General features: G+C 39.5%; 1 protein-coding gene across 1 annotated transcript in view; it reads left to right on the top strand.

Annotated features, from left to right (window-relative positions):
• Positions 1 to 15,937, top strand: part of LOC149144448 (FAD/NAD(P)-binding oxidoreductase) — a 387,681-nt gene that overhangs the window by 307,630 nt on the left and 64,114 nt on the right. Inside the window, exons 10-11 of the mRNA XM_089448548.1 lie at positions 13,865 to 13,954; positions 14,048 to 14,161. Of these exons, the coding sequence (XP_089304674.1) occupies positions 13,865 to 13,954; positions 14,048 to 14,161 (204 nt within the window). The remainder of the gene's footprint in view (positions 1 to 13,864; positions 13,955 to 14,047; positions 14,162 to 15,937) is intronic.

Raw genomic sequence — 15,937 nt, 5'->3', positions numbered from 1 at the left:
CTAACAACAACTGCTCCAATGATGCTCTGTGCTGCCTAGAAATTTGCACTATCTGTTGGAAAGGAACTACTGGAAACCCCATCTCCGATGCTAAGAAAATTTTGCAGAATTGACCTCAAGGTCCTCAACCAAAACCCAAAAAGGGTTTGGCTTGGTTTTGACCCCCTAAATTTGGCCCCTAAATACCACGTCCTCCTCCAAATTCTAGAAAATATGGCCTGCCCGTAGCTCACAGAAAAAGCCCCACAAATCACACCCAAAGCCTGAGATGCTCTTCTCCAAGATTTCCCTTATTTCTCTCAGTAATCTTCAGCTCCCTAACTCGTCCCTCAAGCTCCCACGTGTGCCCAGTGAGAGTCTTCTACACAAATCCAGGTAACTGCAAATCGTGCTGCCCACTAGCAGCAATCTCCTACTCTGAAACTCCTCCAAAATGTTGATACAATGCTGAAGCTCCAATGCCAAAATTCTCCCAGCAAATGTTGCCCGGAAGACCCTTAAAACAACCTATGCATACTCCCTTCCTGCATCCTCCAGAAACATGCACTAGTTGAGCAAAAGGTTGAAAGATAAGCTCTAAAATCCCTCCAACTCTCCTTCAAATTGGTACGATTTGTCCTTCCTAGGGTGGCACTAGAAGTTCCCCGAGGAAAGGGTGAGTTTTCTTCTTGGAAAACTCGGTGCTAAACAACAAGTGCCCCGACTAAGCAGCTCGAGCAACAAAAGTGAGTTCAATAAACTAAAGACCCCTTGTGAAGAGGAGCTCCTCCTATTATAATTTTGTGGGCCTTCCTCCCCATGTGGGCCCATCCTCCTTGCCTTTTGATTTTCCCTCCAAGGCTATTCAAACTCCACACTTAGCCAAGTGTGTTTTTCCTATGTGGGTGGCCCCCACATTCCACTAACAAAATATTTCGGCCTTCTTTCTCCCCTAAGTCCTTACGTCAAAATTGGATGGGTTCCATGGTCACCAAAATTATCCAAAATTGTGGGAAATTAAACTTGTACCAAAATAATTTAGGAAGGGACATTACAGTGGGCCTCCGGAACCTAATGGTATGCCTTGTCAGTTGGCAATTGAGTATAGTAGTTTTCTTATCATGGACACTTTTGGGCATGGATTAATGGGGGGATTTGGCAGAAAGAATGGGCTAGGTCTATGATCTTGTCCCCTAGACCCCTTTTGGATGTTAACCTTGGATTCTAGTCCTGTGGGATTTCCTTTACCGACCCTTCGGCTTTAGGGATGGTATTACATGGGAAACCCTAATTTTGGGCGCGTGATCGCACTCCCTCATCCATATATATTACTCCCCTTCCACTCATTATAAGCCTATTCATCATTTCGCCCACCTGGGTCCACATAGGGCTAGCTTTCCCCTTGCCCTTTCCCACACCTTGGGTCGGGCCTGGAATGATACGCCGGAGTTTGATGTAGCTGAAAAGAAAAGTAAAAGCATAATTGGCCACATTCAATAGGAAAATGTACCACAAAATGCAAAATATGGTTGAGACAAACACATTTAGCACGTGGGCAAAAACCAATACATGAGCTCTACCCTGTCATTGTGGCCATCACCCTGGTTTCTACAGGCCCAGATGAGCCTCCTTTATCATTTAGGAACCCATGATTGTCCCAACCCCTAGTGGGCAATGAACCGCCCTACCTTAGAAGGGGGGGGGTATCCACTGCTATATATCACACATCATGCTCTTACCCCTTAAGCCCCGAGCAACCAATTAAAGAAAAATCATAAAAGGCAAAAGGCATATAAAAAAGGCTAGAAAAATCAAGGTCTGCCCCTTTTCATTCCCTACTCCATTCATCTCTTTATTGTGAAAATTTGGAAGGCCCAAATTTCTACTGTAACAACTGATTACGTTTTTCCTATTTGTTAATTACTGAACCAAATTATTTATTATTTCCTATATTAAACACTGAAACGAATACACTGCAACCTTCACCATTTAAATAAAATACGAAAACAAGAAACTGAACAAGAAAGAAATATATAACACATTTACACTGTTATTTTTGGACAAATGTCCTCGAAAATACCCAATTCGGGAAAACCGGTGCAGCAGCTCTGAGGGTTTTATTATTATGTAGTAGTAATTTCTAAATACAATCTCTGGATGTGTTCCCGACAATCCAGTTACAGAGAATATCACTGACAGAGAGATAAATGAGGTTACCTCACACTATCACTAGAAATCCTCGCTGATCCAACCACTAAATGAATTGCCCCTGGTTGCCTCTGCGTAGTCACTGCGTCAGCCAACGTCACACCCTTCGGGGACAGTGTCACCCCTTCAACTGATCGATTTGCTGCTTAGGAACTTCGATTTGCAGCTCTTGGTCTCACAACCCGGCTTCCAGCATCTGTAATCGATTCCTTTAGCAAATTTTCAAATTCCCACTTGGCTTTTGCGCTGCCTCTGTGTGGCTTTGCGTCAGCCTCTCTGGCTCTGCGCTGCGTCTGCTGGATTTCTCTCTCTTCTCTACTGAGTATTCTCCGATCAAGAAAGATTTCCCTTCGGATACTATCCCTGCCCCTCACTACAAAAGATCACGATCGAAAATCTCTCAGGTAGCTGCTCTACTTTAGCAAATCGAACTTCTAATCTCCCCTCTATATGTTCTCCAAGTTGCCCCTCAAACCTCTTCTTATATCTTTCTGTTGGACAACCAACAGTCCAAATTAACTTCTAATCAATGGCTTAGATCATTTTGGTTTGATCCTCATCTTCTTCTAGAAGTTATACCCACACTTTAGATTAATACCTGTTGGACACCTAATCCTAAATGGGTTAGTGTGGAAGCCGAAAAGACTAAGCAGTCCAAGAGACCTTGGGATCTGAAACCCAAGAGTCACATAATGTACTATAAATGTAAATCTCTTGTTAATAAAAATTGTATTGCATGATTTATCTTTCATATTGTCTTTACTATCCATGTGTGTTTAACATGGTATCAGAGCAGGTTCGTTCATAACCTTCTCAATATTGTGTAAGCCACTTGTTTTTTGTGGCCTGTGTAAACCAACGCTTCTATGTCTTAATGAGTTTTTTATGGTCCATCTCTGCAAATTAGTTGGAAGTCGTTGAACTCGTATATGTTTGGAAGTTTTTATGGTATATAAAAATCATTAAGTGGCGTATTGTGTACAGTGCATGTTTCCTGCGCTTCTGTTGTGCTGTCATCCTGACATTAAAACGCTTGAACGCTGTCCTATTCCTAAACGTTCACCTGAGCGCTGTCATAACCTGAGCGCTGCCCTGACATATTCATTTGAATGCGCTCAGACTCCAAAACCGGTTCATATTCTCTGCAAACTGGGCTCTGTCCATAATTAATGCATCTGTCCTCAAACGCCTCTGTCGTTCTCTCCTGAGCGCTGCTCTGAGTGTCATTGATTATCTGCGCATCATTGATTATCTGCGCCTCTGTCCTGAGTCTCTGCACCACCTCTGTTGCTGCCCAGAGATGCGTTGGACCCAACGCTCATTGAGGCGGTAGACGGTTCGCCTCAATTCCCATTGAAGGCAGCGGGGTTTGCTCTTGACAGCGTCACGGATTGACCGGAACTGCTGGACGTTATGAACAGACTGAATCTGGGTTTGGGGAATATGTTGGTGGAGGTAATTAAAGTTATGACAATCAAAGCCGAGCAGCGGAAATATCGAGATTGGTATTAATGAAGATTCAGTGAATAGTGTGATCTTATAGGTATGTGAATGTAATGGCTGTTGCATAAAATGACTGTTGTCGACTTTGAGTAGATTAACGTTTTTTTTGGTACGCTGGTCTATCGATTAGACGTTGATAATTTGCGTCGAATAAAAGTTCCAAATGCTATGGCGGTTCTAGTTGTGGTGTGTTGATTCATCACATGATTTCGTACAGCACTTGAGTTGACAATTAATAGTTTTGAAATCAATTCTCAGCAAACAAACAGAACTAATCTTGTGTGTTATCGTTGGATCCGAAATAAACCCAAGTTGGAATTGCGGGTCACTTTTCAAGTTTTCATACTCACGGAGAGCGAGGCCAGGATTTTTCGCTTGAGAAGCTTTAATATTCCACCATTTATAACGAGTTTGACTCTTTCGAAAAGTCTTGAAGAGGTCCGGATGATGCCAGAACTCGGTACGCTGTGGACCGAGCGTATCAAAATGCCCCTTCATTTATGGTCATAGATCTCGCGGCGTCCGTGGAAGGTTAGGATCGAGCTTGGAGCGACCGACTGCTGGAGGGTAACATTGGTCTCGACATCTTCAGCCTCTAGTTCCACTGTACACCTGTTGTTCACCATATCGCTGAGAATTCGTAATTGGGATAGTCAGGGACCTCAATGTGACTCTATATACCGCAATCTATTTCAATTTTGGCTGCATATTTGAATGTTTGGAATGTTCATAGCGCTGATGTCGCATGTGTTGATGTCATTGTAGTGGTTTGATGACAAATGGGTGTGCAGGCGGTTCGGCTATAAAAATAGTGGGGTTTAGGCTTTTTTTTGGAGCCAACGACCTGTGCTCAATGCCATCACCTGGAAGAATGGTTATTGAGGTTGCGGCGCATCGTTGACACAGTGCTGTTCTTCGCGTGACAGACCCCAAGCCTTGGGCGCAAGGTATTATTATTATTGTTAAGGGTGGTGGATTAATCATGCCAAAGGAAGATAAAAGACAGTCCATTGCGCTCCCTTCGAGCTCCAAACGACAGCACCTCCTAAAGGTGAAATTGTGCAGAAGATTGGATGATTCTGTGGAAGAAGTCCAGCGATGGTTACAACTATTCGAAGGCCTGAAAGCTCCTGTCAGAGAAATATTAGCACCGTCCGAGTGGTATACGTTTCCATAAAGTTTGAACCGATTGTATATGCCTTGTTGATGATTGACCAGCTGTTTGAATAAATTTTGAATGCGTTTTGGACGTTGTTTTCAATAAGCTATTTGAATACGTTGAATGCGTTGAATGATAGTATTTAACGCTGCTGAAATGATGGTATTTAACGCTGTTGAATGCACGTTGTTTTATAGAATGGTCCAGCGCTTATATTGAATAGTATTGAACACGGTATATGTTGAATGCGAATCAACATTTTATTAAATGGTAACGCTGTCCCATTTTAGCGCAGAGTTTGAATTGTTGAGTAGTAAATGAATATGTGCGATTTGCTGTAGAGAAATGTTCATCTGCTTTGAAAGAGTATCGTTCTGCAATAGAGACCATTGCAGACATTCTACTTGAAAGGGATGAGATTACCGGTGATGAAATATGGCCGATATTCAGGAAGGCTCCAAGAATCCCTCAGCCACGAGTCAGACCTGTTGATGAATATGGAGCTCTTGTTTACGAGGGGCGATGGGGTATCTATGGCGTGTCATTGCCTGATAGAGTGACCTTTAGTCCAGGAAACGTGGGGTATGCTACACGTCCACAACAGACAAAGATCATTAGCGATAACACATGGAGGATTATTGATGCCATTCAAGAGAGAAACGTGAGAGAAATGGGAAGAAAGTTTGAACAGAAGGAACCATCACCGGAAGTTGTGATGAGTGAACATTTTCTATAAGTTACTCTTAACATTTTGGAATTTCTGCAGAGTCCAACGGAGGAACCATCACCTGAGTGAACTTTTTCTATAAGTTAGTCTAACATTCTGGAATTTGTTGCTGCAAATATATAATGTCAAAAGTCTGCTCCATATAACGCATCTTTAGCTTCCTAGTCATAGCATCCGTTTAAAAACTCTTGGATTTCCGCGACCTGGTTCTTATACTACAGTTTTAGCCGGCAAGGATATTTGCTATCCTCTCGACAGAACAAGAGGCTGTTTATGACGTTCATGTTGGCATTTTGGGTCAGTTTCTACCATACCAGAATAAGTTTGTCACAATTTGAATGCCATTTAGAGGCTGTTTGTGTGACTGTATATTCTTCTCACTAGCTGATACTGAAGTGTTGATATACGTTGAAGAGTGAACGAGTATTTGAAGGATCCAAGCAAGTTTGCAGTTGCTGCTGCTCCAGTGTAGCATTGTATTTAAAACTCATTATAGTGCATTGATTCCTTGATTCCACTGCTGCATAACGATTTTGGTGAGCTGATTGTAATCTTGCACACTGATCATTTGCTGACATTTATAAAGGATATTGCTGTGTACTGTGAGTCGATATTACTTTTCTGCTTTCAGTAGTAGTTGTGATCAGTTTTTTAAGGTGTAAATCAGAGATTGAAGAAAAATGGCCAGAACCAGTGAAGTATTACAGTTCCTTAAAACTCTGATATTATCTAGTGTTGATGACACATTGCAAATCAGCAAAGGATCTCTCTCAGAAATTTAGACATGTCTACAAAATGCACAGGAAAAGATCGATTTTTTGCAGCTTGAATCACAGCGACAGCAAGAAGAGCTACATCAAAATAGACACCATTCTGAACCTGTTTTTGTTCAGAACATTGAGACAACCACCCATCAGCAGCATGTTAATAATGTTACAGTTCATTCAAATAAAGCAGCAGTTGTACATGCAGATACAAAAAATCAGTCTGCACTTCCCAAGCCCATCATCAGACCTTGGGAACAGCTTGTCCACAACAAGCACGGAACTGGTCTTGGATATGACAAGGACTTGTCCTTTCATATTCCAGACTATGCCAAGCCCATTCAGTTTCAGAGTGCTGGATTCATTCGTGACAGTTCACCTGCTCCTCATGACAGTTCAGCTTCAGTTGTTCCAGACTCTGCCCCTCTTCTACAGCAACAACAACAACAACAAAAACAACAGATCGTGAAATGCCAACACTGTGACCGAGTTGGCCATCTGAAAGATCACTGTTTTGATCTTCATCCATGTGAGCACTGTCATAAAACTAGCCATTCTTCACACAGATGCTTCAAAAACAAACGTCCTGCAAGAACAAAGATTCATCTTGGATGGATCGCTTCTTGGCAATGGGCATCAACAGCCAAGAAGATATTCCAAACACATGTCATAACTTGTTCCAGAGTATTGAACAGTCTTGCAGTTCAGTTTTCTCCATCTTCTCACCTTGTATCTGACAGGGGGGGAAATGATGGTCATCTACAAGCTTCAAAGTCACATCAAGCGAGCCTGAGCCACAACCTGCCACACCAGTTTCAGAGTTGTAGCCAGAGACAAAGATGCCCGTGAACATGCCTTCAGTTGGCAATCTGGGACACTTCCTCTAGCAGAAGACTTCAGCTTCTTGCCAGCTTTGGAAGAATTCCAGGAACACAATTGAAAACACTTCCTCTAGCAGAAGACACCAGCTTCTTGCCAGTTTTGGAAGAGTTCCAGGAATTGCATTAAGCATTCCAGAGTTGTTGGTCATCCTTAAACCATCACAGGTTGAGACTTCCCTTTTCAGGTTGAAGTTTTACTTTTTATGCGGGGTGAGACCTCCCTTTTATGGTTGAAGGTTTCCCTCTTTAAAACAATAGGATCACTTCCTCTAGCAAAAAACTTCGGTTTCTTGCCAGTTTTGGAAGAGTTCCGGGAACTGCACTAAGCGTTCCAGTGTTGGTGGTCATCCTTAAACCACCGCCCTTTTTACCAACATTTCATAGAGCACATTCAGCCTAGTGCTGCCATGCATTTTTTGCACATTTTGTATTACAACTCTCTTCTTGGACTCATACCTAACCCTTCGGATTAAGGGGGGGAATGTTGGACACCTAATCGTAAATGGGTTAGTGTGGAAGCCGAAAAGACTAAGCAGTCCAAGAGACCTTGGGATCTGAAACCCAAGAGTCACATAATGTACTATAAATGTAAATCTCTTGTTAATAAAAATTGTATTGCATGATTTATCTTTCATATTGTCTTTACTATCCATGTGTGTTTAACAATACCCATTAATTATTTTAATTTCCTAAGTTTAGACTTAGGGTCCCATTAAAAATAATTAATTATTTTAATAAAACTATCTCGGGGTGAAATTTCCCAAAACGATTTTTGGGTATTGGAGAATGCATGTGTGTAAGCCTCCATGCAAATTTTGAGACTTAAAGCACATCCGATGCGACCAGAAATCAACATTTATCACATGCCACCACCTTTTAAAGAATGTACCTTAGACATATTATCCCCTTTAGAAGTAGAAACCACCTAATGGGATACTTGGTTAACCCCATTTGGAGCTTGGAGACATTAGCACATGCCAAAGCCCATTATGGAAGGGCATGCCATTATGAAATCCCCACCTGTTGTCCATGGTTTGTAAGCTCTTTTACTTGATTTCCTTGATGACTTGTTGTATTGGAAAGCTAGGGGACGCATTGGATCTTATGCAGGATTGCAGGTGGTCTCCATCTTGGGTTTGGTCTCCCTATACAGGGTCCTAACCCTCCAAAGGACTACATTGGCACATGTAGGGTGTGTGTTGAGAGCCATGGGCCTCCACAACAGTAGAAAATACTCCATGGATCCCCAGAGATGTTTAGAGATTGCTCGAGATTCACCTATTGGACAAGGAAGATGCACCTGGTTCACCTTTGCCCAGTCAACCCCACAGTTGTACCATGCACTTGGCAGATGACCCAGGAGTTGTACGCTGATGTGGCACCACTTATGCCATCATCTGAGCCCTTGCAGATGGTCTACAGGCATCTTCGACTTACTTGGAGACCCATGAGGTCACTTGTGTGCCCTCACAACCATTGGGAGCAACACAGGTTTATTATGTGGAGAACAAGGGGCCAACACCTTGTCCATTACTTTTGGAAGTCCTACTCATCATTTTGGCATTTATGGACTTCATCGGGCTTCTTAGAGAGTCGAATGACATGTATTATTGATCATTCGACCTCTTGAAAGGCTTGTTATTTTGTTTATGAGCTAGTTTGGTGGGCTTGACACCAAAAGTCAGTTATTTGCACATTATGGGCTAATGTAGGCTCAAATAGGTAAATCGAACTCATTAGGAGAGTATAAATACAAATGATGAGAGTTCATTTCTCATCATCACTTGGTTTGGACTTGTATCTCTCTTGAGATTTTCGCTATTCCTTCTTGGTGGACGAAATTTTTGGAGCATGGATGAATTTTGATGTATGGATTGTCTTTTCTTGTCTTGGAGCTTCATGATTGGCAAGTTTATTGGTGGTTGGATATATTCTCTTACATGTAACTACAAATTTAATGCTATTATTGTTTTACTTTGTCACATGCATTTAAAATGAGATTTTCGCTATACTAGGGCTAGTTGTTGAATGCATTTACTACAAAATTGTGGAATTATGTTTCTATATAGCATATCTCTATGTATGGGTCATGTATGTTGAATGAATTCTCTTAGGGATAATTCTATGGTTGAATTTATCTTGATAGGCCACTTCACCTTGCAAAACAAAGTATAAAAGCTTGTAAGGTCACTCTCTTTTGCCCTAGTGACAAGAGAAGTTGATCTTAAGGCCTCCTTGACCTAGAAATGAAGTCTATCTTCATATTCTTCTTGACTCCAATCTCCCCAAAGGATTAGGCACTGGTCTACCATAAGGTGATCACTCAAAGACACAATTTTCTTCAACTCTTCTTCTTATTTCTAGGTCTAGCCACATAGGACTCCTAGGGCATCATTTTCCTGACAAACCACCCATAAGAAAAATTCGATCTCTTGGCCTCTAATGCGTTGGTGTGTCTCCTAGGCCTACTCCAAATTTGGGGGAATTCTGACGGTGGGGTTGTGAGATATCCCAAGCCCTAGCCTTGAGATTGATTTTTGCCCTAAGATCCCCTAGGCTAGTTCCTCATAGGGATCATTTTGCACCCTCAACCGAAAATCAATTATTTGGTCCACTTCTCCTCCTTGTTTGGGTCAAGCTTATCATTGGTTGCTAAACTCCTTCCTCTTGACTTAACCTAGGTCCACTTGGTCCCATGTGGTCCCATACCTTTGAAAAGTCAATTCTTCAAAAACCACTTGGGAAGCCAAGTTCAATAAGGATTTTAGGGTTTTGGAAGCTCCTTTAAAATTCACAATCTTTGAACCTAGCCCTTAAATCCTCATCCCCTTATCCTAGAGAGCTTTGTATCTTACTTAAGAAGCAATTAAGTTCCATTCTTTAGCCTCCCCTAAGAAAGGGTCCCCGAGATCACTTCACACCCATCTTAGCTGATTTATCCTTTATAAGTGATTCTCTACATATCGGGTCTCCTCCCATCGGTGAAAATTCGTAAAGAGTAGGAAGTTTTAGTTGTGGTGACAGTGGGCTTTAGTTTCATTGTTGCTCTTGACCTGGCAAGTGCCCGTCTAGGACCCCCTACTAGTTTGAGCAGTAGCAAGCTCCAAAAACTGGTTCGTCAACGATTCACACTTCCTTCTATGTCAACCTCTACGTAGTGCTTGCGTAGGCCTTGCTGCTACTGCCTCTAGAAACTCTTGAAATCTACAGCTCTGGAACTGATTCATTGGTCCCTCTGATCAAAATCCTAAACACCAGCAACTGAATTGACTACTCCTCCAGCTAGATCGAATTTAACTGTCGTTGTTGCGTATGTAGTGCTTGCACAAACCCTCCATTCAAACTCGCACTCCCTCAATCTGACTCTCCGAAACTAGAAGATCTTCCTCTGGATATTGCCGACCTCTCCTGCCACCTGCTACTCACCCATTGCTCGACCTCCACTGTTGAATCAATCCTCCTATTGGGGATTCAACTTGCCTGGGCAACTGAGTATCCACACTTGTGTGTTCTCCATTTACCCATCAACCTCCTATAATCTCCAATTGGGACTCCAACGATCACGATTAAAATCTTAATCGATGGTTGAGATTATCTCCAAGTCGATTCGTGTGAGTTTCTAGATAATTCTCACTTTTCTCAATTAATTACTATTAATTAACCATTTTTCCTAAGTTAAACGAAGGAAATTTGTAATTATGGTCAATTAATTTAATTGAGCCATCTCTAGGTGGAATTTCTAGAAACGATTTTTGCGTTTTGGAGAACTACTGTGTTTTAGCCTCTCCACAATGTCTTGAGACTAGAACACCATCCGATGTTACAAAAAATAACAATAATTACTATCTTCAATAGGACCGATAGAAATTATAACATCTCTTTCTACAAGTGATCCTTTGATTTTAAATAGTGCACTAATACATTCAGTAAAGGTTTTTGGAGATCTTTCATTATTGGTCTCCATTTTTTCTTTTTCAGGATGAGCTTTAGGGTTTAAAAGTAATCCATTTTTTCCCTTTTTTTAATAATCTTCAAAACCTTTATAATAATTCGTTTTATAACCCTTCTCTCTTTTAAAAGGAGCTTCGAATACTATTCACTTATATATAAAGAAAATATAATTCTGCTTCTTTTTAACTTCTTAATTATTTTAATTATTTCACTTATATATACTTTTCTTTGGTAATTTTTCCTTTTTGGAAACTTGGTAATTGTTGTTTAATATAATTAATTGGAGAATATATAAAACCAAATCAGAATCAACTGAAGGCGGCTACAATGGAACAGTGTTTACCTTAACTTTAATACGTACGTCGTATTCCCTTGTTGTTGTCTTTTTGTTGTAAATGGTTAATTTGTATTTTAACTCAAAATAGTAGATTCCCATGAATGGTCGTGACTGTATGAACAGCGGGGCTGTAACCGTAAGAATGTAAAACCCGTTGACAGCTTACACTAAGCATTGAGGGAAAATTGTGCTACTGCGACTAGCATGCGAGTAGAACCACAGTTGTATCGATGGTAGGCCTTCTATAGAGTGATGACAGTGGAGAGTCAACTAGAATTCGGCGGGGGCTTAGAACGTGATTCACAACAAGGGCAATGGCAAGTGGGGAATGAGATCGTGAGTTCACAGCAATCGCAACAGCCACAGCGGTGGAGAGTCGGGCCATCAAGGCCTTGGCAACAACAGCGGTTGTACAATGGCGGTGGCGACTGGTCAAGTTATAGTTCGTGGCAGCCATAAGTAAGTTCCTTTTAATTTTTAATTTTTAATTTTTGTTTTTTTTCTAAGATATAACTTCTATATACTTTTTGTAATATAATTTTTTTTTTTAATATTCTATTTTTTTTTTTTTTTTTTTTTTTCATATATATAATCTTTTTTGAATTCTTTTTTAATATTTTTTTTTCTTTTTATCTTGACCTCTTTTTTTTAATAATTTTTTTTCTAATGTATAATCTATATTCGCTTTTTTGTATTTTGATTTTTTTTCTTTTATTTTTTTTATTTATTTTTCAATGGCCAAAGGCCTAAAAGCGAATCCAGCAGAATGGAGAACCTCCAACTATGTAGCGAAATGTTTGAACTATGATGGCAACAAGGTTGATGAAAATTGATGGCCAAAGGCCAGATTAGACTAGCTCTGTGCAGCGGTTGAGTGGCCAGATATTCATTGAAGATACAATAATATATAAAAGGTTTTGAATAAGAATATGATATCTTCATATTCCAAGTCTTTTGGAGTGTTTAACTATGTTCGTTACATTGGTATCAGAGCATATACAAACCTTGTTCGTAACATTTACTGTGGACAACTAGCTATTATTTTCACCCGGGCTAACCAAAAACAATGTCAGCAATCATGAAAAATAAAAAATTGGGCCCAAGAATATTATGATTTCTGTTACTATAAAGTTATAAAAATGTCATATATTGTCTGAGATTGAGTTATTAATGACAGGATTAGTTACAAATTAATTTGAACTCTTGTAAAGTGTGAATTGTATGGGCATACATTTCATGTATGCATTTTGAATATTTTACCTAGACCAGGATCACTGAAGACCCCTAGTGCATGCAAACCTGTGGATGATCATAGGATCCATAGATGAGTTTATGGATGTTAAGTGATATGGTATTGATTGGTATCAGACCTATGTGGGAGTTTAATTCTGAGAACCATTTGCAAATTAAAGCAATCATGGAAAACAGGTTTTGACATGCAATGATATATGATTCTCTGGTGGCTTATCTTTGAGAATCGTTGTTTTCTATTAACAACTACAACAACAGTACTCATTGTTCCTTCTAAATAAAGCTTTAACAGTGGCATTCTAAAAGTTGATTAACTTCAGAAATCTGAAGAAAATAGCTCTAGCTTTGTGAAATCACAGAGGTACTGGTACATGTATTTTATGCTCTGAGAAATGGAACTTACAGCAATTTAAATGATGCCACTAGCAATAGTTAGAGTCAAAAAAGGGGCATTTTTGTCAAATATGTAGCGAGACTCTTGTTGACCAAGTCTGTTTTGGAAAATATAATGTGGGATACCTTGATGCAAAGGACTTATAATAGATCTTGAATCTTTGCTTTGGAAACTATTGAATGAAAAATGCTCAGAATTCTGGATTGATTAGGGTTTTACTTCCCCAATATATTCTGTAAATATTGTCTGTAGGCATTGTATAGCCTGAAATAAATAATTGGAAAATGTTCCATAATTCTTAACTCTGATATGTGCATCCTTGTATTGACTAGTTGCTTTTCCTAGGGAAAATGTGATATTCCTTTGAATGGAAAAGTATTGAATGTCTGTAACATGTCAATTGCTTTGGAGAACAGAATATAGTTATCAAATGAGTTATCTATGAGTACGATTATGAAATAAATATAATAACCATCAATATGCCAAACAAGTTTATGATTCTAGAAACTAGTTTGACACTTTTCACAGATGCAAAACAGATCCGTTATGACTACTAATTAGACAGAATCAGTTGTCATAACAAGGACTGTTTTTCAAGATGCTCCATTGTTGAAAAAATATTGGTGATAATTGCCTGCTTTTGAGCCACTGATGATTTTCTGAAATTTAATGGAAAGGTGCTTATATACTATAGGATCTTTTGGTTGCAGGTATCTCTATTATACGCCAATGTATCTCCGGATGATATATTACTTAAAGAGAAGCTGGATGCCCTTTCTTCTAGCCACCCAAATTTCAAGGTAATGAGAATTGCAAAAATGTGTTGGAGAGGATGAAAAAGGGTTGTGTATACATCTGGATCTATCTTACAATCTTGTGTTTCGGATATGCAGGTTTACTATGTTGTGGATAAACCAGTGAGTGGGTGGAGAGGTGGGGTTGGTTACATATCGAAGGAAATGGTCTTGAAAGGCTTGCCTTGTCCTTCAGAAGAGACTCTTATACTTGTATGTTTCTCATTTTCTTAAATGTTATTTTTTTTTTGCGTAAAAGCACAGATGAAATGGAACCAGTTATGAGAGTTAGAGAATTATGAGCTGCGTCATGATTGAAATGTTCAAATTCGCATTCATTTGATGCTTAACTTTTATATTGAACCTTAGTAGACCCTAGTACTGTTGGATTGCTGAAACTTAGCATGTGGAGTGAGCTGACATGGCATTTTCTTTAAAGTTTGGGTTGATGATTGTAGCAGTGAACAGGTACTTCTGCATTGGCTAGGTGTCAAGCATGCAAGAGTTATCGAAAATATCCTTAGCATACTTGCTCAATTTATGAAGTTGCTTTTGTAATCTAGCCTAAGTCTAACTTAGGAAAAACACATAATTAATTATGTTGGCTATTGAGCTAAAAATACAAACTAAGGAAAAGTAAAATCATTTACTTTAGTGAATTTGTTTAATCTCAATCATTGATCTCAAGTGGGTTAGGAATTAACCCTATCCATCCATCACTTTGGAGAGCAAGGTTAGGGATTTAACTCAATTGTAATTATAAAAGCAATGCTAAGGAGAGGAGAAAGACACAAGAGAGAGTGTGATACTTAGGGCTGCAGAGAAAGGAGTTGTAGTAGTAGACAAAAAACCAGAGAAGGACAATTGAGTGGAGGTAGAGGCCATACTAATTTCCTGAGCACCAACTTTGTAGAGAGCAGCATGTGTGTGTGCTTTGCAGCTTTAGAGAGGCCGCAAGAGTAGAGGGTTTGTGCAATGGAGCCGCATGTGTGATAGCAAGGAGAAATCTGGGCTGCCCATGCGAGAGAGATAGCGTGTGAGCCTCATGTGATGTCTGGGAGAGTGCGAGGCCACATTTTCTGGAGGGCTACATGAGTGGAGAGAAGCCAACAAAGGTGCAAATCGAGTTTTTTCAAGGGCTTATAAGCCAGGTTCTAAATTGCTGTAAATTTTCAGTATTTTCTCTATCGGCCATTTTCCCAAAAAGGGAGCCCTCATTATTCAAATAATACAAGTGAAAAGTAATTGGAGAGTTATTCGTTATGTGAAAGATATCCTCTACATGTGATTGTAATGATCAAAAGTCATAAATGCAGCGAAAATCTTTAAAATACTTCAAAGAAATAAATGTCCATTGTAAGACATGTAACTGTGTATTGATTATTGTATGTTGAATTGATGTAAGATGATTACAAATGAGAATGAGGGTCTGCTTATATACCCTAGGAAGGTACCCCTTCACTAACGAACATGTCCTTAGAATATATCTCTTCAATAATAACTATTAGTTAGTTAATTATTAATTATGATTATTATTATTTACATTATTTTTATATAATTTTTATTCATAACATTGCCTTCCTCTTCAAAAAGCCTTGTCCTTAAAGCTTACTGATGAAAAGCCTTGATCTCTTTTACAGTGTGTCGAGAAACTGTCATCTTTGTTGTTACAAGACAATATGATCCTTGGAGCGATAAATAAAATTGTCAAATCGAAAATGGATCTGACCATCCTAGATTAATCCTCTGTGAAATCTTCCAGTCACTAGAAATTTGCAATGAATTGTTATCATCGGACTAGATTCTGCAAACTTTAATATTCCTTGGAACATAAATCTATTGTTTATGTTTTAAGTGATACTGATACATAGATTGATTAAAAAGTATGCTCTTATGGTTCGGATGTTGATAAATAGTTTTTCTGGTTGGATTTCCTCTTATCATGTGTGTGGCAGTTTCTTGATTTACTTCAGGTGTTGTTGTTGTTGA

This window comes from Pinus tabuliformis, chromosome X (genome assembly GCF_031772625.1).
Source record: "Pinus tabuliformis cultivar Carrire ecotype Pingquan chromosome X, CPIR1, whole genome shotgun sequence".
NCBI classification, from domain to species: Eukaryota; Viridiplantae; Streptophyta; class Pinopsida; order Pinales; family Pinaceae; genus Pinus; species Pinus tabuliformis.
Note: the sequence above shows the minus strand (reverse complement) of the source record. Positions and strands in the feature narration are given on the sequence as shown.